The following is a 17,904-nucleotide window of genomic DNA, read 5'->3' on the forward strand; positions in this document are numbered from 1 at the left end:
CTCCCAGGCCGGGCCTTCCCGAGTCACCAGCACAGCTTTCCCTGCTCCTGAAACGGGATTTCCGCGACCTCCAAAGGGGCTCGGCTGTCCCTGCTCCCGCCCTGGCCGTGTCCTCCCTTCCCCGCTCCCGAAATCTCCTCGATCCCAAACCGGGCCCGGCACACCCGGGCCGTGCCCGCCGCTCCCTTCCAAGCCTGCCCAAACCTCTCCAACACGCCAGCACAGTTTTCCCTGCGCCCCAAACGCGATCTCCCGAGCCAAAACCGGGAAAAGCGGCTTTGCCCGCCCCGAGAGCCGCCCGGGCCTTTCCGACACCGCAGCACCGAGCCGGGGCCGGGTTCTCCTCGATCCCCACAACACTCAGCTTTCCCCACATACTCTCCCGGCTCTCCCCGTACCGACTCCCGGCTCTCCCCTCACTCCCTCCCGGTTCTCCCCTCGTCCCGGTTCTCCCCGCCCCGAGAGCCGCCGGGGCCTTCCTGACACCCCAGCACCGAGCCGGGGCCGGGCTCTCCTCGATCCCCACAACACTCAGCTCTCCCCGCACGCCCTCCCCGCTCTCCCGGTACCGACTCCCGGCTCTCTCCTCACTCCCTCCCGGCTCTCCCCCGTCCCGGCTCTCCCCGCCCCGCCCCGCTCCCACCCGCGGCCTAGCGCGGCCTAGCGCGGCCGGATACACGTTGAGGCGCTGCCCCATGTCCTGCAGCAGGTTAGCCGCCTGCTGCCGGTACGAGAGCTCCTTATCGGGGTCCAAGCCGGCGCGGCGGGATGGGCTCCGCTCCAGCTGCTCGCGGCTGAAGTACCAGCGCCGCCCGGGCCCGGCGCCGCCGCCGCCCGCCGAGGCCTCCATGGCGGCTCTGCGCCCGCGCGGGGGACGCGGCGTGCGCACGCAGCGCGGCGGCGTGATGACGTCAAACGTCGGGTGGGCGGCCGCGGGGGGGAGCCGTTGGTGGCGCGAGCGTTCCAAAGCAGGGAGGGACGTCAAGGGGCGGGGAGTACGAGAGACCACGCCCCTTTAGAGACAGGCCACGCCCCGCACTTTGAGGGGCCGCCCGCGCTTCCCCTCACGCCGTGAGGGGCTCCGGTTTCGGGGGGTGGGGGAGGTGTTCCTGCAACACTCCCGCACCTCGGAACGGTCCACCGTGGCCCCACCACCGGTTTCTCAGCTCCCCCTTCTACGCACTGACACCAGAGGGATCTGGTGTGGCACTCCAGCCCGAGACCCCCGCCTCACCGGGAGCTCAGTGTACCCCTCCGGTATGTTTCCCCCGTACTCCGGGAGCAGCAGGATCCCCCCACCCCTCCAAGATCCGGTTTTACCGGGGTCCCGCAGCCTCAAGACGTATCCTGTGCCCCCACAACCGACTTTTCACCCCCTTTCTCTTACCGGGGCGCCCGCGCTTCCCCTCACGCCGTGAGGGGCTCCGGTTTCGGGGGGTCCCGCAACACTTCCCGCACCTCGGGGCGGTCCCCGTGGCCCCACCGGCGGCTTCTCAGCTCCCCCTTCTACGCACTGACACCCGAGGACCCCCGGGATACCGGTGTGGCACTCCAGCCCGAGACCCCCGCCTCACCGGGAGCTCAGAGTACCCCTCCGCTATGTTTCCCCCTATCCCGGGAGCAGCGGGATCCCCCCACCCCTCCAAGATCCGGTTTTACCGGGGTCCCGCAGCCTCCAGACGTTGCCTGTACCGCTCCAACCGACTTTTCACCCCGTTTCCCTTACCGGGACACCTCCCGCTCCGACTGTATCTCGCTCCGGGACCCCTCCTCACCGGCTCCCCGTGTTTTCCCCCCGCTGGGATCCCGAGCCCCCTCCCAACCGGTAGCCCCGTACGCCCCCCTGCCCCACAGGCCAGGCCACAGCTCGTATCCAAAGTGTTTTATATATAATTTATCTGTACACACGAAGGACAAAGTACCTCAGGTCTGCGCTGGGGGTGAGGGGACCAGTGCCCCCCCACCCACCCATTCCCCCCGGGTTGAGCCCCCCCCTCCCCAAAACTGCTTCCAAAAAAAAAAAAAATAAAAGAAAAAAAAAAGTCACTTCATTAGGGTTTTTTTGCATTTAAAAGGGGGAGGGTCTTTCCCCCCTCCCCTCCCCGCCACAGTCCCCCCGGAGGGAGCTGGGACCCCCGGGGGGTGAGGGGGCTGCGGAGATGCTGGGCCTGCGCCTCCCCACCCCCGCAGGCGGCACTTCAATTTGGCACATGGAGGGGGCTGGGGACCCCCAAAACCCCCTGCAGTCCCTTTTCTGGGGGGCGGGGGGCCCATCTCCCCTCTTTGGCACATGGGGGGTTCAGCAAAGGGATGGGGGGTTACCATGACCCCCTCCCACAAAAAACACCCCGGTGCAGGGCTGGGAAACACCCCCTAAAACACCCACGGAGGAGGGGCATAGGGTTACCTCCCCACGCCCCCCAACCACCTCCTTGTGTCCATTTCTCCCTTTTTTTTTTTTAATATATTTGGGGATTTTTTCCTTTTTTTTTTTTTTTTTTGCCTGAGCTTGGCACAGGCTGGGGGAGTCCCCGGCATGGGGGGACACCACGGGGACCCCCCCTAACTGCCCCCAGGGCCCGCATTGAGGAAGTAGGTGGTCATCTCCCCCTTGCCCTTGACCTTGACCAGCCCCCGGCACTCCAACACGTAGCCCTTGGCCGCCAGCACCTGGTACAGGTCTGTTGTCACCTGCAGGGGGGGGACACAGGGGTAAGGAGGAGACACTGAGGGTCTCTGGGCAGGTGTCCTGTGTCCCTCCCACCCCTGACTGACCTGGATGCGGTCGGGGACCCCAGTGCTGTCCATGCGGCTCGAGACGTTGACGGTGTTGCCCCAAATGTCGTATTGGGGTTTGCGAGCCCCGATGACTCCTGCGACCACTGGGCCCATGTTCAGGCCTGGGGGGGACAGGGTTGAGAGTCAGGGATGACCCAAACACTTGGGGAAGAGGGAAAAAGAGGAGTGAGGGGGGAAAAGAAGGGGTGGGGGGTGAGATTGGAAAAGGAGAGAGTGACAGGGAGAAGAGGAATGTGGAGGGGGAAAAGGGGAGGTGAGAAGGGAAAAGGGAAAGGGAGAAAGTAAGATTAGAAAAGAAGGGAGAGATTGGAAAAGAAGGGTGAGGGGGGAAAAGGGGGTGAGGGGGAGAAAAGGGGGTACAAGAGGGTAAAAAGGGCAGGAGGGGAGAAAAGGGGGTATAAAAGGAAAAGGGGTGTGAGGAAAATGGGGTAAGAAAGGGAAAAAGAAAAGGTGATTGGGAAAGGGAGGGAGGTGAGAGAGGAAAAAGGGGTGCAAGAGCCGCCACCACAAAGCCACAAACAACAGCGTGGGCTGGCTGGAGGTGCAGAGGGGCGTGCAAGGGGCGTGCAAGGGCTCACCAATCTTCATCTGGAAGTTGTTGAAGGAGTGCTCGTTGATGTACTTCATCTGCTCCATGAGGTGCATGGCGTAGTCGGCCAGCGCCGCAATGTGGCTCCGGCCCTCGCGGTCGTAGGTGGCCGCGTTGAGCCCCGAGGCCGCCATGTAGGTGCTGCCAATGGTCTTGATCTTCTCCAGCTGCCGGTACTTCTGCTCGCTGATGATCTGGGGGATGGGCTGGGGTCACCCCCACAGCACCTCGACAGGGGGATGGGTACCCCAAATCCTGCCCCCCCTCCTGTAGCTCCCTCAATGCTGTTTCATGGGTTTCCAGTAGCTCCTACACCTGCACTGTGGCTCCACCAATGCTGCTCCACAGCCTCTCCAGCTCTGCACCCATTCCTGTGGCTCCATGAAAGCTGCTCCTTGGCTTCTCCAAGGGTGAAGTACATCCTGTACCTCATCCCTACTGCTCCAGAGCCTTTCCAGCACCCCATGACCACATCCCGTGCACCCCATCCTCATCCACGGTGCTCCACAACCTCTCCAGCACCCTGTGCCCACCATCTCCTGCATCCTGTCCCAAATATGGGGCTCTGCAGCCTCTCCATACCTGGTGCCTCCTATCTTGCACCTCATCCATGGTGCTCCATAATCCATGTCCATGTTCCTTGCACCCCATCCTCATCCATGGTGCTCCACAGCTTCTCCTGCAATCTATGGCTATTGCAACCCCTGCACCCCATCCTCATCCATGGTGCTCCACAGCCTCTCCTGCAACCTGTGGCTGTTGCAACCCCTGCACCCCATCCTCATCCATGGTGCTCCACAACCTCTCCAGCACCCCCTGCACACCATCTCCTGCATCCTGTCCCAAATATGGTGGTGCTCTGCAGCCTCTCCCTACCTGGTGCCTCCCATCTTGCACCTCATCCATGGTGCTCCACAGCTTCTCCAGCACCCTGTGCCCACCATCTCCTGCAGCCTGTCCCCAAACCTGGTGTTCCACAGCCTCTCCCACACCCCATCTTCCTGCACCTCATCCTTGTGCACTCCACCCACGCTGCTCCACAATGCCCTGCACCCATTCCTGTGGTGAAAGCTGCTCCTTGGCTTCTCCAAGGGTGAAGTACATCCTGTACCTCATCCCCACTGCTCCACTGCCTTCCCATGACTCCATGACCACATTCCCTGGCCCACAACCTCATCCCCACTGCTCCACAGCCTCTCCAGCACCCCATGAACCCCATTTTGCACCCCATCCCTGTACACTTCACCCCCATGCACCCCCTCGCCCCTTCCCCACCCCAGCACCTCATCGAAGTCGGCGATGATCTCGTTGAGCAGCCGCAGACACTCCACACCCTCGTTGTTGGCCTCCAGCTCCACGTAGAACTCGGAGAAGTTGCTGATGGAGGCGAACATGACAGCCACGCACTCGCAGGACTGGTAGTAGAGCTCGTCGTTGCGCCGCTCCCGCGCCAGAAAGTGCGCGGCCACGTCCTTGGGCAGGATGTTGTGCAGCAGCCGCCGGTTGTAGGCCTGGAGCTCCTCCATCTCCTCCTTCTCACCCGTTGCCTGTGGGCACAGAGCCAGGTGGGAGCTGCCACAGGAACCCCACAGCCACCCGGCATCAGGGTGTGGAGAGGGGGTTGCTTCCAGCCCCATGGTCACCCCAGTGCTGGGGTGCAGGGAAAGGGGGTTGTTCCCAGCCCCACGGTCACCCCAGTCCTTGGTTTGGTCCCAGCCCCATGGTCACCCCAGTCCTGGGGTTGATCCCAGCCCCGTGATCACCCCAGTCCTGGGGTGTGGGGTGAGGGTTGTTCCCAGCCCCATGGTCACCCCAGTGCTGGGGTGCAGGGAAAGGGGGTTGATCCCAGCCCCATGGTCACCCCAGTTCTGGGGTGCAGGGAAAGGGGGTTGATCCCAGCCCCATGGTCACTCCAGTGCTGGGGTGCAGGGAAAGGGTTGTTCCCAGCCCCATGGTCACCCCAGTGCTGAGTTGATCCCAGTCCCATGGTCACCCCAGTGCTGGGGTGCAGGGAAAGGGCCCCATGGTCACCCCAGTCCTGGGGTGCAGGGAAAGGGGGTTGCTCCCAGCCCCATGGTCACCCCAGTCCTGGGGTTGCTCCCAGCCCCATGGTCACCCCAGTCCTGGGGTGTGGGGTGAGGATTGTTCCCAGCCCCATGGTCACCCCCGTCCTTGGTTTGGTCCCAGCCCCATGGTCACTGCAGTTCTGGGGTGCAGGGAAAGGGGGTTGCTCCCAGCCCTGCAGCCATCTTTGTGTCAGGGTGTGGGGACAGGGTTGGTCCTGGCCCTGGATTGGTCCCTGTCCCATGACTACCCCAGTTCTGGGGTACAGGGAGGGGGTCAGTCCCAGGATGCAGGAAAAGGGTCATTCCCAGCCCCCCACACCTTGGTCCTACCTGGAGCTTCCAGAGGAAGTCGAGGCGGGCGGTGGACTCGACCTGCTGCGCGTGCAGGTACAGGGCGAGGGCAAACACGGCCAGGACCACGGGGGTCACGTAGCGCAGGGCCACCTTCCCCTCTGCTGGGCTGCAGGACCCCCAGGACCCCTGAGGTGGGCTGGGGGATCGGTCCCTGCCCACCCAGAGATCCCAAACTGCACCCAGAGATCCCAAAGATCCACCCACCCGCTCCAGGGATGCCAAATCTGCACTCAGAGCCCAAAGTTCCCACTCACCCACCCAGGGAAATCCAAACATGCACCCAACCCCAAACATGCACCCACCCAATCCAGGGACACCAAATCTGCACTCAGAGCCCAAAGTTCCCACTCACCCACCCAGGGGAGCTCCAAACATGCACCCAACCCCAAAGATTCACCCACTCATCCAAGAGACCCAAAACCTACACTCAGACCCCAAAGATCCACCCAGACCCCCAAGATGCGTTCACCCTCTTCAGGGACCCCACAGCTGCATCCAAGACCCCAAACATTCACCTTCCCATCCCAGGCACTCTAAATCTGCATGGTAGACCCCAAAGATCCACTCACCCACCCAAAGGAGCCCCAGATTTGCACCCAGACCCCAAAGCTGAACCCACACCAGAGACCCCGAGGCTGTACCCAGACCCCCAAGGGACCCTCCTGCTTCTGCCCACCCTCACAGCCCCACTGGCTCCAGTTTCCCACTCACCACTCTCCCTGGGTCATGTTGAAGGGTGGCCTGTGGGGACAGGAGCCAGGTGTCAGTGGGGTGGGGACACAGCTCCAATGTGGGGACCCCTGGGGGACTGGGGACACTCACAGGGCGTTGGCCAGGACCAGCAGGTCAGCATTGTCAAAGAGAGCAGCGTGAGGCCCCTCCACCAGCAGCAGGAACGTGGCCTCGATGCCCACCATGAGCAGCAGCTTCCCAATGCTGCTGATGTGCAGGAAGACGGAGCAGGCCAGCAGGCTGAGCACCACGCTGTAGCTGAAGTACTGGGGGGCACATGGTGGGATGCAGCAGCACCCCAGGAACTCCAGGTGGTACCCAGGAACACCACATGGCACCCCTGGGATCCTTGCAGCGCCCTGATGGCACCACAGGAACCAGGACTGGCATTCCAGGAACCCCTGCAGCACCCCCGGAATGCTGGATGGCACCCTGGGAACCCCTGTAGCACCCAGGGAATACTGGCAGACACCCCTGAGAATACCAGCAGGCACTCCTGGAAATCCCTGATGGCACCCCAGTAACCTCTGCAGCACACTGGGAACCCCACACAGCACCCCTGGAAACACCAGCCTACACCACAGGACTACTGAAGCACCCCAAGAACCCCAGATGGCACCCAGGAACCATGGATGGTACCCCAGGAGCCCTGAATGGCACCTTGGGGACCCCAGGAACTCCTGCAGCACCCCAGGGACCCCAGACAGCATCCCAGGAACCCCTACAGCACTTTGGGAACACTGGATGGCACCTTTGGGAACCCTGCAGCACCCCAGGGACCCCAGACAGCATCCCAGGAACCTCTACAGCACTTTGGGAACACTGGATGGCACCTTTGGGAACCCCGCAGCACCCCAGGGACCCCAGACAGCATCCCAGGAACCCCTACAGCACTTTGGGAACACTGGATGGCACCTTTGGGAGCCCTGCAGCACCCGAGTGACCCCAGAGAGCATCCCAGGAACCCCTGAAGCACCTTGGGAACACTGGATGGCACCTTTGGGAACCCTGCAGCAGCCCTGGAACTCCTGCAGCACCCCAGGAATCCCAGCACCTCCCCACGCCCACAGGGACCTTGCACCCCTGGGGACACTGTGCCAGCACCCAGCAACCTCAAGGGCTCAGTGCCAGCACCCACTGAGGACCTTGGACCTGAGCAATCTGTCCCAGCACCCCGTGTGTGTGGGGACCCTGTGCTGGCACCCTGCACCCATGGGGACCCAGTGCCAGCATGTTTGGGGACACTGCACCCATGGGGACTCAGTGCCAGCATCCTTAGGGACACAGTGCCTGCAGGGACCCCATTCCAGCACCCTGCGTCCTCAGGGACCCTGTGCCACCATCCTTGGGGACACAGTGCCTGCAGGGATCCCTGTGTCCTCAGGGACCCTGTGCCAGCATGTTTGGGGACACTGCACCCATGGAGACCCTCTGCCAGCACCCTTGGGGGCACAAAGCCTACAGAGATCCGTGCCAACATTCCTGGGGACACTGCACTCATGGGGACCCAGTGCCAGCACTCTGGGGGACACTGAACCCTCTGGGACCCTGTGCCAGCATCCTTGAGGACACTGCACCCATGGAGACCCTGTGCCAGCATCCTTGGGGACACTGCACCCATGGAGACCCTCTGCCAGCACCCAGGGGGGACTTGGCACCAGCAGGGACCCCTGTGGGAGCCGTGCCCTGTGCCAGGCCGTGCCCATGGCCACTCACCTCAGGGAAGTCACAGGCCAGCCCGTCCCCGTGGCAGGAGCCCACGGCGGTGCCCAGGGAGAAGTTGAGGGCACGGAGCTGGCAGGGCCCCACAGAGCCGGGGGTGACGTTGAGCTCACGGGCAGCACAGTCCCGCAGGGCCACGCGGCTGCAGGAGAACTGGGGGGGCAGAGGGGTGAGCTGGTGCCCCACAGCCCCCCCAAAACCCCCCAGACCCCCGGGACCCTACCATGTTGACGAAGGCAGCGATGAAGACGAGGAGGATGGTGAAGACGGCGATGCCGGTGCTACGGGCACGGGACTGGACGATGCCACGGGAGAGCTGCTGCAGGGCGGTGGGGAAGAGCTGGGGGGGCACCAAGGAGCCTGTCAGGCGTGGCTGAGCCCCCCAAAAACCCTCACCCAGCCCTCAGGTACTCACAGTGACGCAGGAGTAGATGGCACAGATGAAGAGGATGGCAGCAAGGAGGATGAAGATGCTGACGTAGACCCCGAGCATCAGCGAGGAGCTGGGGAGAGGTGGGAGGTGAGTGATGGGGTTGGGGGGGGATCAGAGCTGGTATCTGGGGGGGCTGCAGCACTTACTGGGGGAACACCAGGATCTGGAGGCAGCAGATGAAGCAGAAGACGAGGAGGGTACAGGCCACGTAGCCACCAAAACGGTCATCGACCTTCTTGGAGTACTGAGGAGACAGGGGGAGGTGGGACGGTTGGATGGAGACAGGGGGGACCCCAGGAACCCCAGGGGGATCCCAGGGGAAGAATGGAGGTGGGACTGAGGGGACACCAGTGAATGGGGGGAACCTGGGGGACAGGATAGAGGGAAATGGGAGGACCCCAAAGCATGCAGATGAAGGGGGACTGGGGACATCCCAGAGGATGGGATACAGGGGGACAGGGGCAACCCCAAAGGGTGGGATAGAGGGAATGGGGAACCCCAGGGGATGCAAGAAATGAGATGGAGGGGAAGGGGGGCACCCCAGAGGGTGGGGAAAAGGGGCACAGGAACACCCTGGGGCATGGGATGGAGGGGCATGGGGGGGACTCCAGGGATGCAGGGAATGGGATGTAGGGAGGGGATCCCAGGGGATGGGAGGGGACAGGGGGGACCCCAGAGGATGAGGTTGAGAAGGTGGAGGGGACCATGAAAGCAGCACAGAGAAGACCCCAAGGGATGCAGGAGAGAAGGGAGGACAAAGATGCTGATGGGGCCAGGGTAGAGGGGACTTAAAGAGACAGCCAGAACAGTGGGTCCAGAACAAAGGGAACAGAGGGCCCCCCAACCTTCTTCTCCAGCTCAGGGGTCTGGAAGGTGAGCAGGAACTTCTTGACGTGGTCCTTGCGGAGCTGGTCGATGCTGCGGGCGTCGATGGCCCGGCTCAGGAACTCATCCACCTCATCCTCAGGGTTCAGGGCCTCCTGGGCACCACGGCTGGGGAATGGGGGGGCTCAGGACCCTCCCAGGCCCCCCAGCTCTGCCCCAGGGAGGGGCTGGTCATGACCCCCCCAGCAGCCCAGCATGGGAACACTTACTTATCCTTGCTGGAGTCATCGATGCCCTGGGAGACACAAGGGAGGTGTCAGAGACACTGGCATGGATGGGGGCAACCCTCATGAGTGACAAGGACATGGGACACCACCCCAGGGTCACCCAGGATGGGGGACAGAGTTCCAGGGGTAAATAGGGCAGGAGAAGTCCCCAAGGGTTTTTGGCAAGGACAAGAGGGTCCCAGGGGTCTGCAAAGGGAGGAGGGAGGGGTCTAGGGGGGGTGTCTAACACCAGTGAGGATGGGAGACCCCTGAGGGTGCCCAGGACTGGTGAGAACAAGGAGGATAAGGAGGATCTCCAGTGTCTGCTGAGCACCAGGGGCCACCCAGGAACTCCCTGAGCCCTCAGGCACTGGAGGAAGCCACGAGGGCTGCGGGCAGGGCTGGGGAAGCCACTGGCAGCCACGGAAGGGCAGCAAGGGGCTGATAGCACTGTGGTGAGGGTTCCCTGTGCCCAATCCCCTGCCCAGGCCTGCTCACCATCTGCCGGAAGGCCTTGGAGTCCTTGGTGCGGGAGAAGGAGCGCTCGGGCACCCAGCGTGGCACCAACCCCTCGGTGGAGTTGGCACGAGTGCGCTGCAGCTTGGCCAGGATGGCTTTCTCCTCCTTCTGCAGGGTGACACGGCCATGAGGGGGGTGACCCCAGCTTTCCCACGGCCCTGCTGCCCCCTCAGGCCACCCCCAACTCACGCGTTTCTGGCTGCAGCCGACGATGAGGAAGGTCTCGATGTTGTGCTCCTTGAGGTAGGCGTTGCGCTCGCCCCCGTGGCCCGGCTCCACCTCGTAGTCCCCGTTCAGGTACTGCAGCGTCGCCCAGGTGATGTGGATGCGCCTGGGGATGGGGGGATGATGGTGCTGAGCCCTCCCTGCCCAGCACCCCCTACCCAGAGCCCAGCCCGGCCCCTCCTGCCCGGCTCACCCGGCTTTGCCGCCCGCTTCCATGTGGTTGGCGAGGGTGACATCGTTGGACCAGACATCGAACTGCCACTTGCGCAGCCCCAGCACGCCGCAGTGAACGCGCCCGCTGTGGATGCCCACGCGCATGTTCACGTTCACCCCCGTCACCTCACGCACCAGCCTGTGGATGGCACCGGCACTGTGTCACCCCCTGGACACTCCATGGCACCCTCCATGGCACCCCCAAGAACCCTATGGCACCCTCCATGGCATCCTCCATGGCACCCTCAAGCACCTCATGGCACCCTCAAGCACCCCCAAGCATCCCATGGCACCCTCTATGGCACCCTCCATGGCATCCCCAAGCACCCTATGGCACCCCCAAGCACCCTATGGAACCCCCAAGCACCCTATGGCACCCTCCCTGACACCCCCAAGCACCCTATGGCACCCTTCATGGTACCATGTCACCCCAAGCACCCTATGGCACCCCTAGGTACTGTGACCCAGACTGGTGAGTACTGGGAATGTGCCAGCACCAGGAATGCGACCTGTCCCCCAAGCTGTGGTGGCACCAGGGACACACCAGTACCAGACACAGCTTCTCAGGGTTGTGGTGGCACTTGGGACATGCCAGCCCAGGAGATGCCATCCCCCACATTGTGATGGCATTGGGGACACACCAGCACCAGGGTTGGATGCAGCCCCCCAAACTGTGGTGGCACCGGAGATGTGCCAGCCCAGGGGATGGGCACAGCAGGGTCAGATGCAGCCCCTCAAGCTGTGGTGGCACCAGTGATGTACCAGCTCAGGGGATGGGCACAGCAGGGTCAGGTGCAGCCCCCCAAGCTGTGGTGGCACTGAGGACTGGCACAGCAGGGTCAGGTGCAGCCCCCCGAGCCGTGGCGGCACTGGGGACTGGCACAGCAGGGTCAGGTGCAGCCCCCCAAGCTATGGTGGCACCAGTGATGTGCCAGCCCAGGAGATGGGCACAGCAGGGTCAGGTGCAGCCCCCAAGCCATGGTGGCACTGGGGATGGGCACAGCAGGGTCAGGTGTAGCCCCCAAGCTGTGGTGGCACTGGGGACTGGCACAGCAGGGTCAGGTGCAGCCCCCAAGCTGTGGTGGCACTGGGGACGGGCACAGCCCCAGTTCTGCCCCACTCACGAGATGGCCTCGATCATGTCCACGCCCATCTCCACGCAGCAGTGAGCGTGGTCCCCGCGCGCTTCTGGCAGCCCTGACACGCAGTAGTAGCAGTCCCCCAGGATCTTGATGCGCAGGCAGTGGTTCTCCTGGGGGGCACCAGCGGGTTAGGAGGGCTCCAGGACACCCCCCCAAAGTCCCCCAGCCCCTCCACTCACCGCAGCCAGCTTGTCAAAGCGGGCAAAGAGCTCATTGAGTGTCATCACCAGCTCCTGGGCCGTGCACTGCGAGGCCAGGCTGGTGAAGCCCTCGATGTCCGCAAAGAGGATGCTGCCAGGAGGAAGAGCACAGGCTGAGGAGGGCCCACACGCTGCCCCAGACACCCTCAAGCACCCCATGGCACCCCCAAGCACCCCATGGCACCCTCTATGGCACCCCCAAGCACCCTATGACACCCTCAAGCACCCCATGGCACCCCCAAGCACCCTATGACACCCTCAAGCACCCCATGGCATCCCCAAGCACCCCATGGCATCCCCAAGTACCCTACAACACCCTCAAGCACCCCATGGCATCCCCAAGCACCTTACAACACTCTCAAGCACCCCATGGCACCCCCAAGCACCCTATGACACCCTCAAGCACCCCATGGCATCCCCAAGCACCCTATGACACCCTCAAGCACCCCATAGCACACCCAAGCACCCCATGGCATTCCCAAGCACCCTATGACACCCTCAAGCACCCCATGGCACCCCCAAGTACCCTATGACGCCCTCAAGCACCCCATGGCATCCCCAAGCACCCTACAACACCCTCAAGCACCCCATGGCATCCCCAAGCACCCTATGACACCCTCAAGCACCCCATAGCACCCCCAAGCACCCCATGGCATTCCCAAGCACCTTACAACACTCTCAAGCACCCCATGGCACCCCCAAGCACCCTATGACACCCTCAAGCACCCCATGGCACCCTGGTGATGCCTCCCCCAAAGCTCTCCCACAACACCCCTGTCCCCACAGTACCTGACGTTGTCGTGCTTCTGGATGTAGATCTTGTGGAACATCATGTCCTCCTTCTTGGTGTTGATGTCCTCCTTCATCTCCATGGCCACGTGCTGTGGCAGCACTGACAGCAGCAGCCGCTCCTGCAGCCACAGCCGTGCCATCAGCAGGGTCAGGGGGTGCTGCTGGGCCCCCAGCTCAGCACGGGGACCCCCGGGACCCCCCATCCCACCTGCTGACGGTTCTCCCTCTGGAGGTGCAGGCGCGCCTGGATGTAGCCACGGGTCTCCTGGAAGGCCTGGCGCTGCGACACCTCGGCCGGGTAGTGGGTGCAGACCCCCACCACGTTGGTGCAGAGGAAGATCAGGGCATTGGCACTGAGCTGGGGGGGAGGTGGGCTCAGTGAGACCACCCAAGGACCCCCAGCCAGCTCTGCCACACAGAACCTTGGCTTTGGTATGGGGGTGCTGCTAAGGGGAGGAGAGGGGGCTGCAAAGAGGGGGGGTGGGTATGGGAATATGGGGGCTCAAGGCAGGGGGACAGGGGGGTTTCTGGGACACAGGGTCAGGGGGATGTGGGGCACCAGAGGACATGGGAAAACAAGGCAAGGGGGCTGCAGGGACATGGGGCACTTGGGGCTAGAGAAATTAGGGGATGCAGGGACCTGGGGACACAGGATGGGGGGCAAAGGGACACATGGGTGCAGAGGAAGATCAGGGCATTGGAACTGAGCTAGGGGGGAGGTGGGCTCAGTGAGATCACCCAAGGACCCCCAGCCAGCTCTGCCACCCTCCTGTGCAGCACAGAACCTTGGCTTTGGTATTGGGGGTGCTGCTAAGAAGGGGGTGTGGGTATGGGAACATGGGGCCTCGAGGCAGGGGGACAGGGGGGTTGTGGGACACAGGGTCAGGGGGATTCAGGGGACAGGGTCAGGGAGATGTGGGGCACCAAAGGACATGGGAAAACAGGACAAGGGACATGGGGGACTTGGGGCTGTGAGAAACCAGGGAATAGGGGATGCAGGGCCCTGGGGACACAGGATGGCGGGCAAAGGGGACATGGGGACACAGTGTAGGTGGGGCAAAGGGAACACAGGGTAGGGGGCTCACAGGGGCCTGAGGACACAGGTTAGGGTGGCAGAGGGGACTTGGGGACACAGGGGACATGCACAGGGTGAATGTGGAGGACCTGGAGAGCCAGGGCAGGGGGAACATGGGGATGTAAAAACCAGAGCAGGGGGGATCTGAGGATACAGGGGGCAGGGGTGCATGGGGTCCTGGAGCATGGGGGTCATGGGGACGCCCTCGGGAAGCAGAGGAAGTCAGAAAGCGGAGATGGCTGCGGAGGGAGCTGCGGTTTCCCCCGTCCCCCATCCCCCGGGACCGGGGCCAGGGCTATTTATAGCGCTCCAGCACACTGGGACACTGGGAGCAGAGGCCTCACATCCCCTCCCCGGCCCCATCGCATCCCCCGGAGCCCCATCGCTCCTGCCCTGAAAGGGTGAACCCTCCCCAGGGGGGGCGGCCCTTCCCGTGACCCCGCTGGCCTCGGATGTCATTGTGTTCCTCGCCCTGTGCCCCGCGGGGACAGCACGTGGCCCTGGCCCCGGCCAGGCAGGGCGAGGGTGACGGTGACGAGCGGCTCTGCTCAAGGAGGGGGAGCTGCCAGGGCCGGGAACACGCGGCCCCAGGGGTGGGGGACACCTCTGCACCCCCCGTGCAAGCAGCGCCCCTCCGGGAGCACCCAGAGAGGCAGGACAGGGGACACTGGGGACATTGGCAGTGTCCCAGCCCCCCTGGGTGACGGCCACTCCCCTGCCCTGGTGCCCTGGACTCGCGTCCCTCCTCGGGGGTTTCCGCCAACCCTACAACGGGGGCTTTGTGGGTGCCCCCTCCTCCTGTGCAGCCCACAATGCTGGGTCTGTGCCGGGGTGAGGAGCCCATCCCACCCCACTACGGGACCCCAGCACGGAACCTCCCCCATCCCCGAGCAGCCAAGGGGCCCCTCCTGCATCTAGAACTTTCCACCAAGTGCAAAAAAAAAAAAAAAAAATCCCAAATTTGCCGAGCGGGATTCGGGGATGGGAGGTCCCACCTGCAGCAGGGCGGGACCCCGCGGGGCTCAGCCCCTCCCAGGTGTGTCCCTTACCTGCTTCCAGAGGAAGGGGTCGGCGGCGTTGCGGTGCCAGGCGATGGCGAGGTGTAGGGCGGAGAGCAGGACCCCGGCCAGCACCGCCGCCCGCATCCGCACGGGCAGCAGCGTGTAGGTGATGTAGATGAAGAAAACGCTCCACCAAACCCCCTCGGCAGCGCTTCGGGGAGCCACGGCCACCGTCCCCAGCGCCTGCACCCCGGCCAGCAGCCCCAGCACCACGTAGCTCACCACCCACATGTAGTCCTGGGGGAAAGCGCTGCGACTGCACAGCACCATGAGGAGCAGGAACAGCGCCGTGGCACCGGCCAGCGCGGCGGCCGCCGGCACGTGGGGGGCACCGGGCAGGCAGAGGAAGAGCAGCATCACCCCACAAACCAGCACCAGCACTCCCATCAGCACCGTCAGGCTGCTCTGGTTCATCTGGAAGAAGTAGCGCTGGTAGAGCCGCTCCAGTTTGGCCGACTGGAAGCGTTTGGAGCGGAAAACCTGGAGCAGGCGCCGCCAGCACTCGCCGGCCGACGGCCGCCCCCCATGTCCCGCCGCTCCCTTCGGCCCCTTGGCCTCGCCGTCCTCCAAGCCCGCGTCCACAGATTTGAGTCCCAGATCGCCCGCGGGCCCCTTCTTGCCGTAGTGATCCTCCTGCCAAGTGCAGCGCAGCCCCCGGGGGGGTCCCGCGCCCCGCTCCATCTCAGGGTCCTGCAGGCAGCTCATGTAGCGGGGGCCACAGAGGCCGGCTCGGGGCCGCGGGCCCTTCTTGCCGTTGCGCTCCCCCCATGCCGTCTTCCGCTCGTCCACCTTGGGCACCAGGATGCCGCTGAACCACGACATGCTGTGGGCACCGAGGAGGGGTCAGGGCTTGGTTCCCCCACCCTGACACCCCAACAAGAGCCCCGGTGTCCACGGGGGTGCGAGGCCGTGCAAGGAGTGGAGGGTTCTGATGTCCCCACCACCATCCTGGGGATGCAGAGCTCAGCTCTCCCTCTGTCCCCATGGGCCCTGTGGGCACGGCCAGTGCTGGGTTCCCGGTGCCCCAAAGTCCCGGTGCTGGGTGCCCGGTGCCAGAATCCTGGTGCACAGCGCCGGGTTCCCGGTGTCGGGTTCCCGTTGTCCCGGTGCCCAGTGTGTCCTGGTGCCCGGTGCGTGGCCCTGCCGAGGCCGCCCCGAGCCCGCCCTTCCCGGTGCAGCGACCTGCGACAAAGCTGGGACCGACCCGGGCGTCCCGGCCCTGTTTGTCTTGAACGGCGGCCAACGGGTTTTACCGGGCACGGCCGCCCCGGGGCACCGGGAACCAGCCGGGACGTGGCAGCCGGTCCCTGCTCGGGGCCAGCGGCGGTGGAGAACGGCCACCGGGAAGGGCCGGCCCCGGTGGTGGCGGCCGCCTCCCTCCTCCCCTCCGTCCCTCCCCGCTCCGGGCACGGGAGCCCCGCCGAGCCCGGCCCGTACACCGGGACCCACCAGCGCCCTCCGGCCGCCGCACCGGACTCTCCCACCGCACCGGCAGCTCCCGCCGCACCGGACCCCCCCCGGGGGCCGCACCGCTCCCGCCGCCCGGGGGCCCAGCCCGGTGTCGCCCCCCCGCCCCGATCCCAGTTCCAGTCCCGGTCCCGATCGCGGTCCCGGTCCCGATCCCCGACGCCGCCGCCGCCCCGATCCACCCCCCCCAGCCCCTCCCGCCGCTCCCGGTGCGCCCGGGCGGCCCCGCTCACCTCCGCCTCCGGCGCCGCCGGCCGCGGGGCCCCGCGCCCCGCCACGGCCCCGCCGCCGCCCGCTCCTACACGGCGGCCGCGCCGCGTTCCCGCCGCCCCATCTCGCGCCCAGGCCGGGCCCCCGGTGGCGGTGGCGGCCCCGGTCCCGGTCGCGGCCGCGCAGCCCCGGCCCGCCCCGGCCGGTGCCCGCCCCCCCTCCCCCCCCCCCCGCCCGGATCCGCTCCCGGGCGCTCCCGGCCGGGCGGCCTTAAAGGCGCAGCGGCGGCGGCGGGAACGGCCCGGTACGGCCCGGAGCGGCGGGGGCGGACTCGCACCCCCGGGGCTGCGCACACGCGCACGGACACGGACACGGACACGGACACGGACACACGCACCGACATGGCGGGGACAGCGCGGACACCGCGGCGGGGATCCGCACAACCCCCCCGAGTGTGGCACTTGCACACCCACCCCAGTGCCCCCGGGCACATCCCCGTGCCCCCCTTGCACACGCACGCACTGCACACCCTGGCACACGCGCGTTGCACGCTCACGCACACGAATCCCTTTGCACACCCGCGGCGTGCACACACGCCTTGCACTCACCCCTACACGCACACTCATCCCTTGCACACGCACACACACAAACCCTTGCACACACGGTTTCCATGCTGCACACAGATATTGCACATACACACCCTCCTTGCACACTTACACGCCCTTGCACACTCAGGCAGCCCCGTTATGCACTCACACATAAAAACCTCGATATGTGTGTGCAAACACGCGAATCCCCGTGCTCACACACCTGTGCAGCCCCTTAGGTACAGCAGGCGTGATGCAGGTGTGGGTGCACACACGCAGCTTGCACACGCAGCCCTTGCACACGCAGCCCTTGCACACGCACCCTTTGCACACACACAGACGCTCAGGGGGGCACGCACTCCCCTCACCCACACCCCACACACTTCACACACACTGCCTTGCACACACACGTACACCCACCCCTTGCACACTCGCCTTTACACATACACAGCCTTTACACACACCACCCCCACCTTCACACACACAGCCCTTGCACACCCCCGTTACACCCTCCTTACACACTCACAGCCCCTCTTACACGCATCCTCACCCTGACTTGTCCCTTACACACTCACAGCCCCCTTGTTTGCACACACACCCTGACACACCCCTTACACACTCACAGCC

The 17,904-nt window shown here is 64.7% G+C and overlaps 2 protein-coding genes across 2 annotated transcripts in view; both read right to left on the bottom strand.

Moving 5' to 3' along the window:
* The window catches only part of CCNT1 (cyclin T1), a 13,768-nt gene extending 12,872 nt beyond the window's left edge, over positions 1–896 (bottom strand). The window contains exon 1 of the mRNA XM_071456054.1: positions 678–896. Within this exon, the coding sequence (XP_071312155.1) occupies positions 678–850 (173 nt within the window). The 5' untranslated portion in view covers positions 851–896. The remainder of the gene's footprint in view (positions 1–677) is intronic.
* Positions 897–1,867: 971 nt separating this feature from the next.
* ADCY6 (adenylate cyclase 6) lies at positions 1,868–16,900 on the bottom strand. Its single transcript, XM_071456029.1, has 22 exons — positions 16,714–16,900; positions 15,002–15,836; positions 13,086–13,235; positions 12,875–12,996; positions 12,065–12,176; positions 11,868–11,995; positions 10,724–10,882; positions 10,495–10,636; positions 10,285–10,413; positions 9,790–9,815; positions 9,541–9,688; positions 8,842–8,939; positions 8,678–8,765; positions 8,486–8,602; positions 8,257–8,415; positions 6,631–6,806; positions 6,520–6,549; positions 5,785–5,914; positions 4,672–4,935; positions 3,378–3,582; positions 2,776–2,900; positions 1,868–2,691 (listed from the first exon to the last, which is right to left on the bottom strand). Exons 2-22 carry the CDS (start codon positions 15,833–15,835, stop codon positions 2,563–2,565), a joined length of 3,471 nt encoding a protein of 1,156 aa, XP_071312130.1. The 5' UTR covers position 15,836; positions 16,714–16,900; the 3' UTR covers positions 1,868–2,562.
* Between the last annotated feature and the right edge of the window lie 1,004 nt (positions 16,901–17,904).

The sequence above is a fragment of the Agelaius tricolor genome, unplaced genomic scaffold, assembly GCF_023055355.1.
Source record: "Agelaius tricolor isolate 1412-34295 unplaced genomic scaffold, bAgeTri1.0.p SCAF_55, whole genome shotgun sequence".
NCBI classification, from domain to species: domain Eukaryota; kingdom Metazoa; phylum Chordata; class Aves; order Passeriformes; family Icteridae; genus Agelaius; species Agelaius tricolor.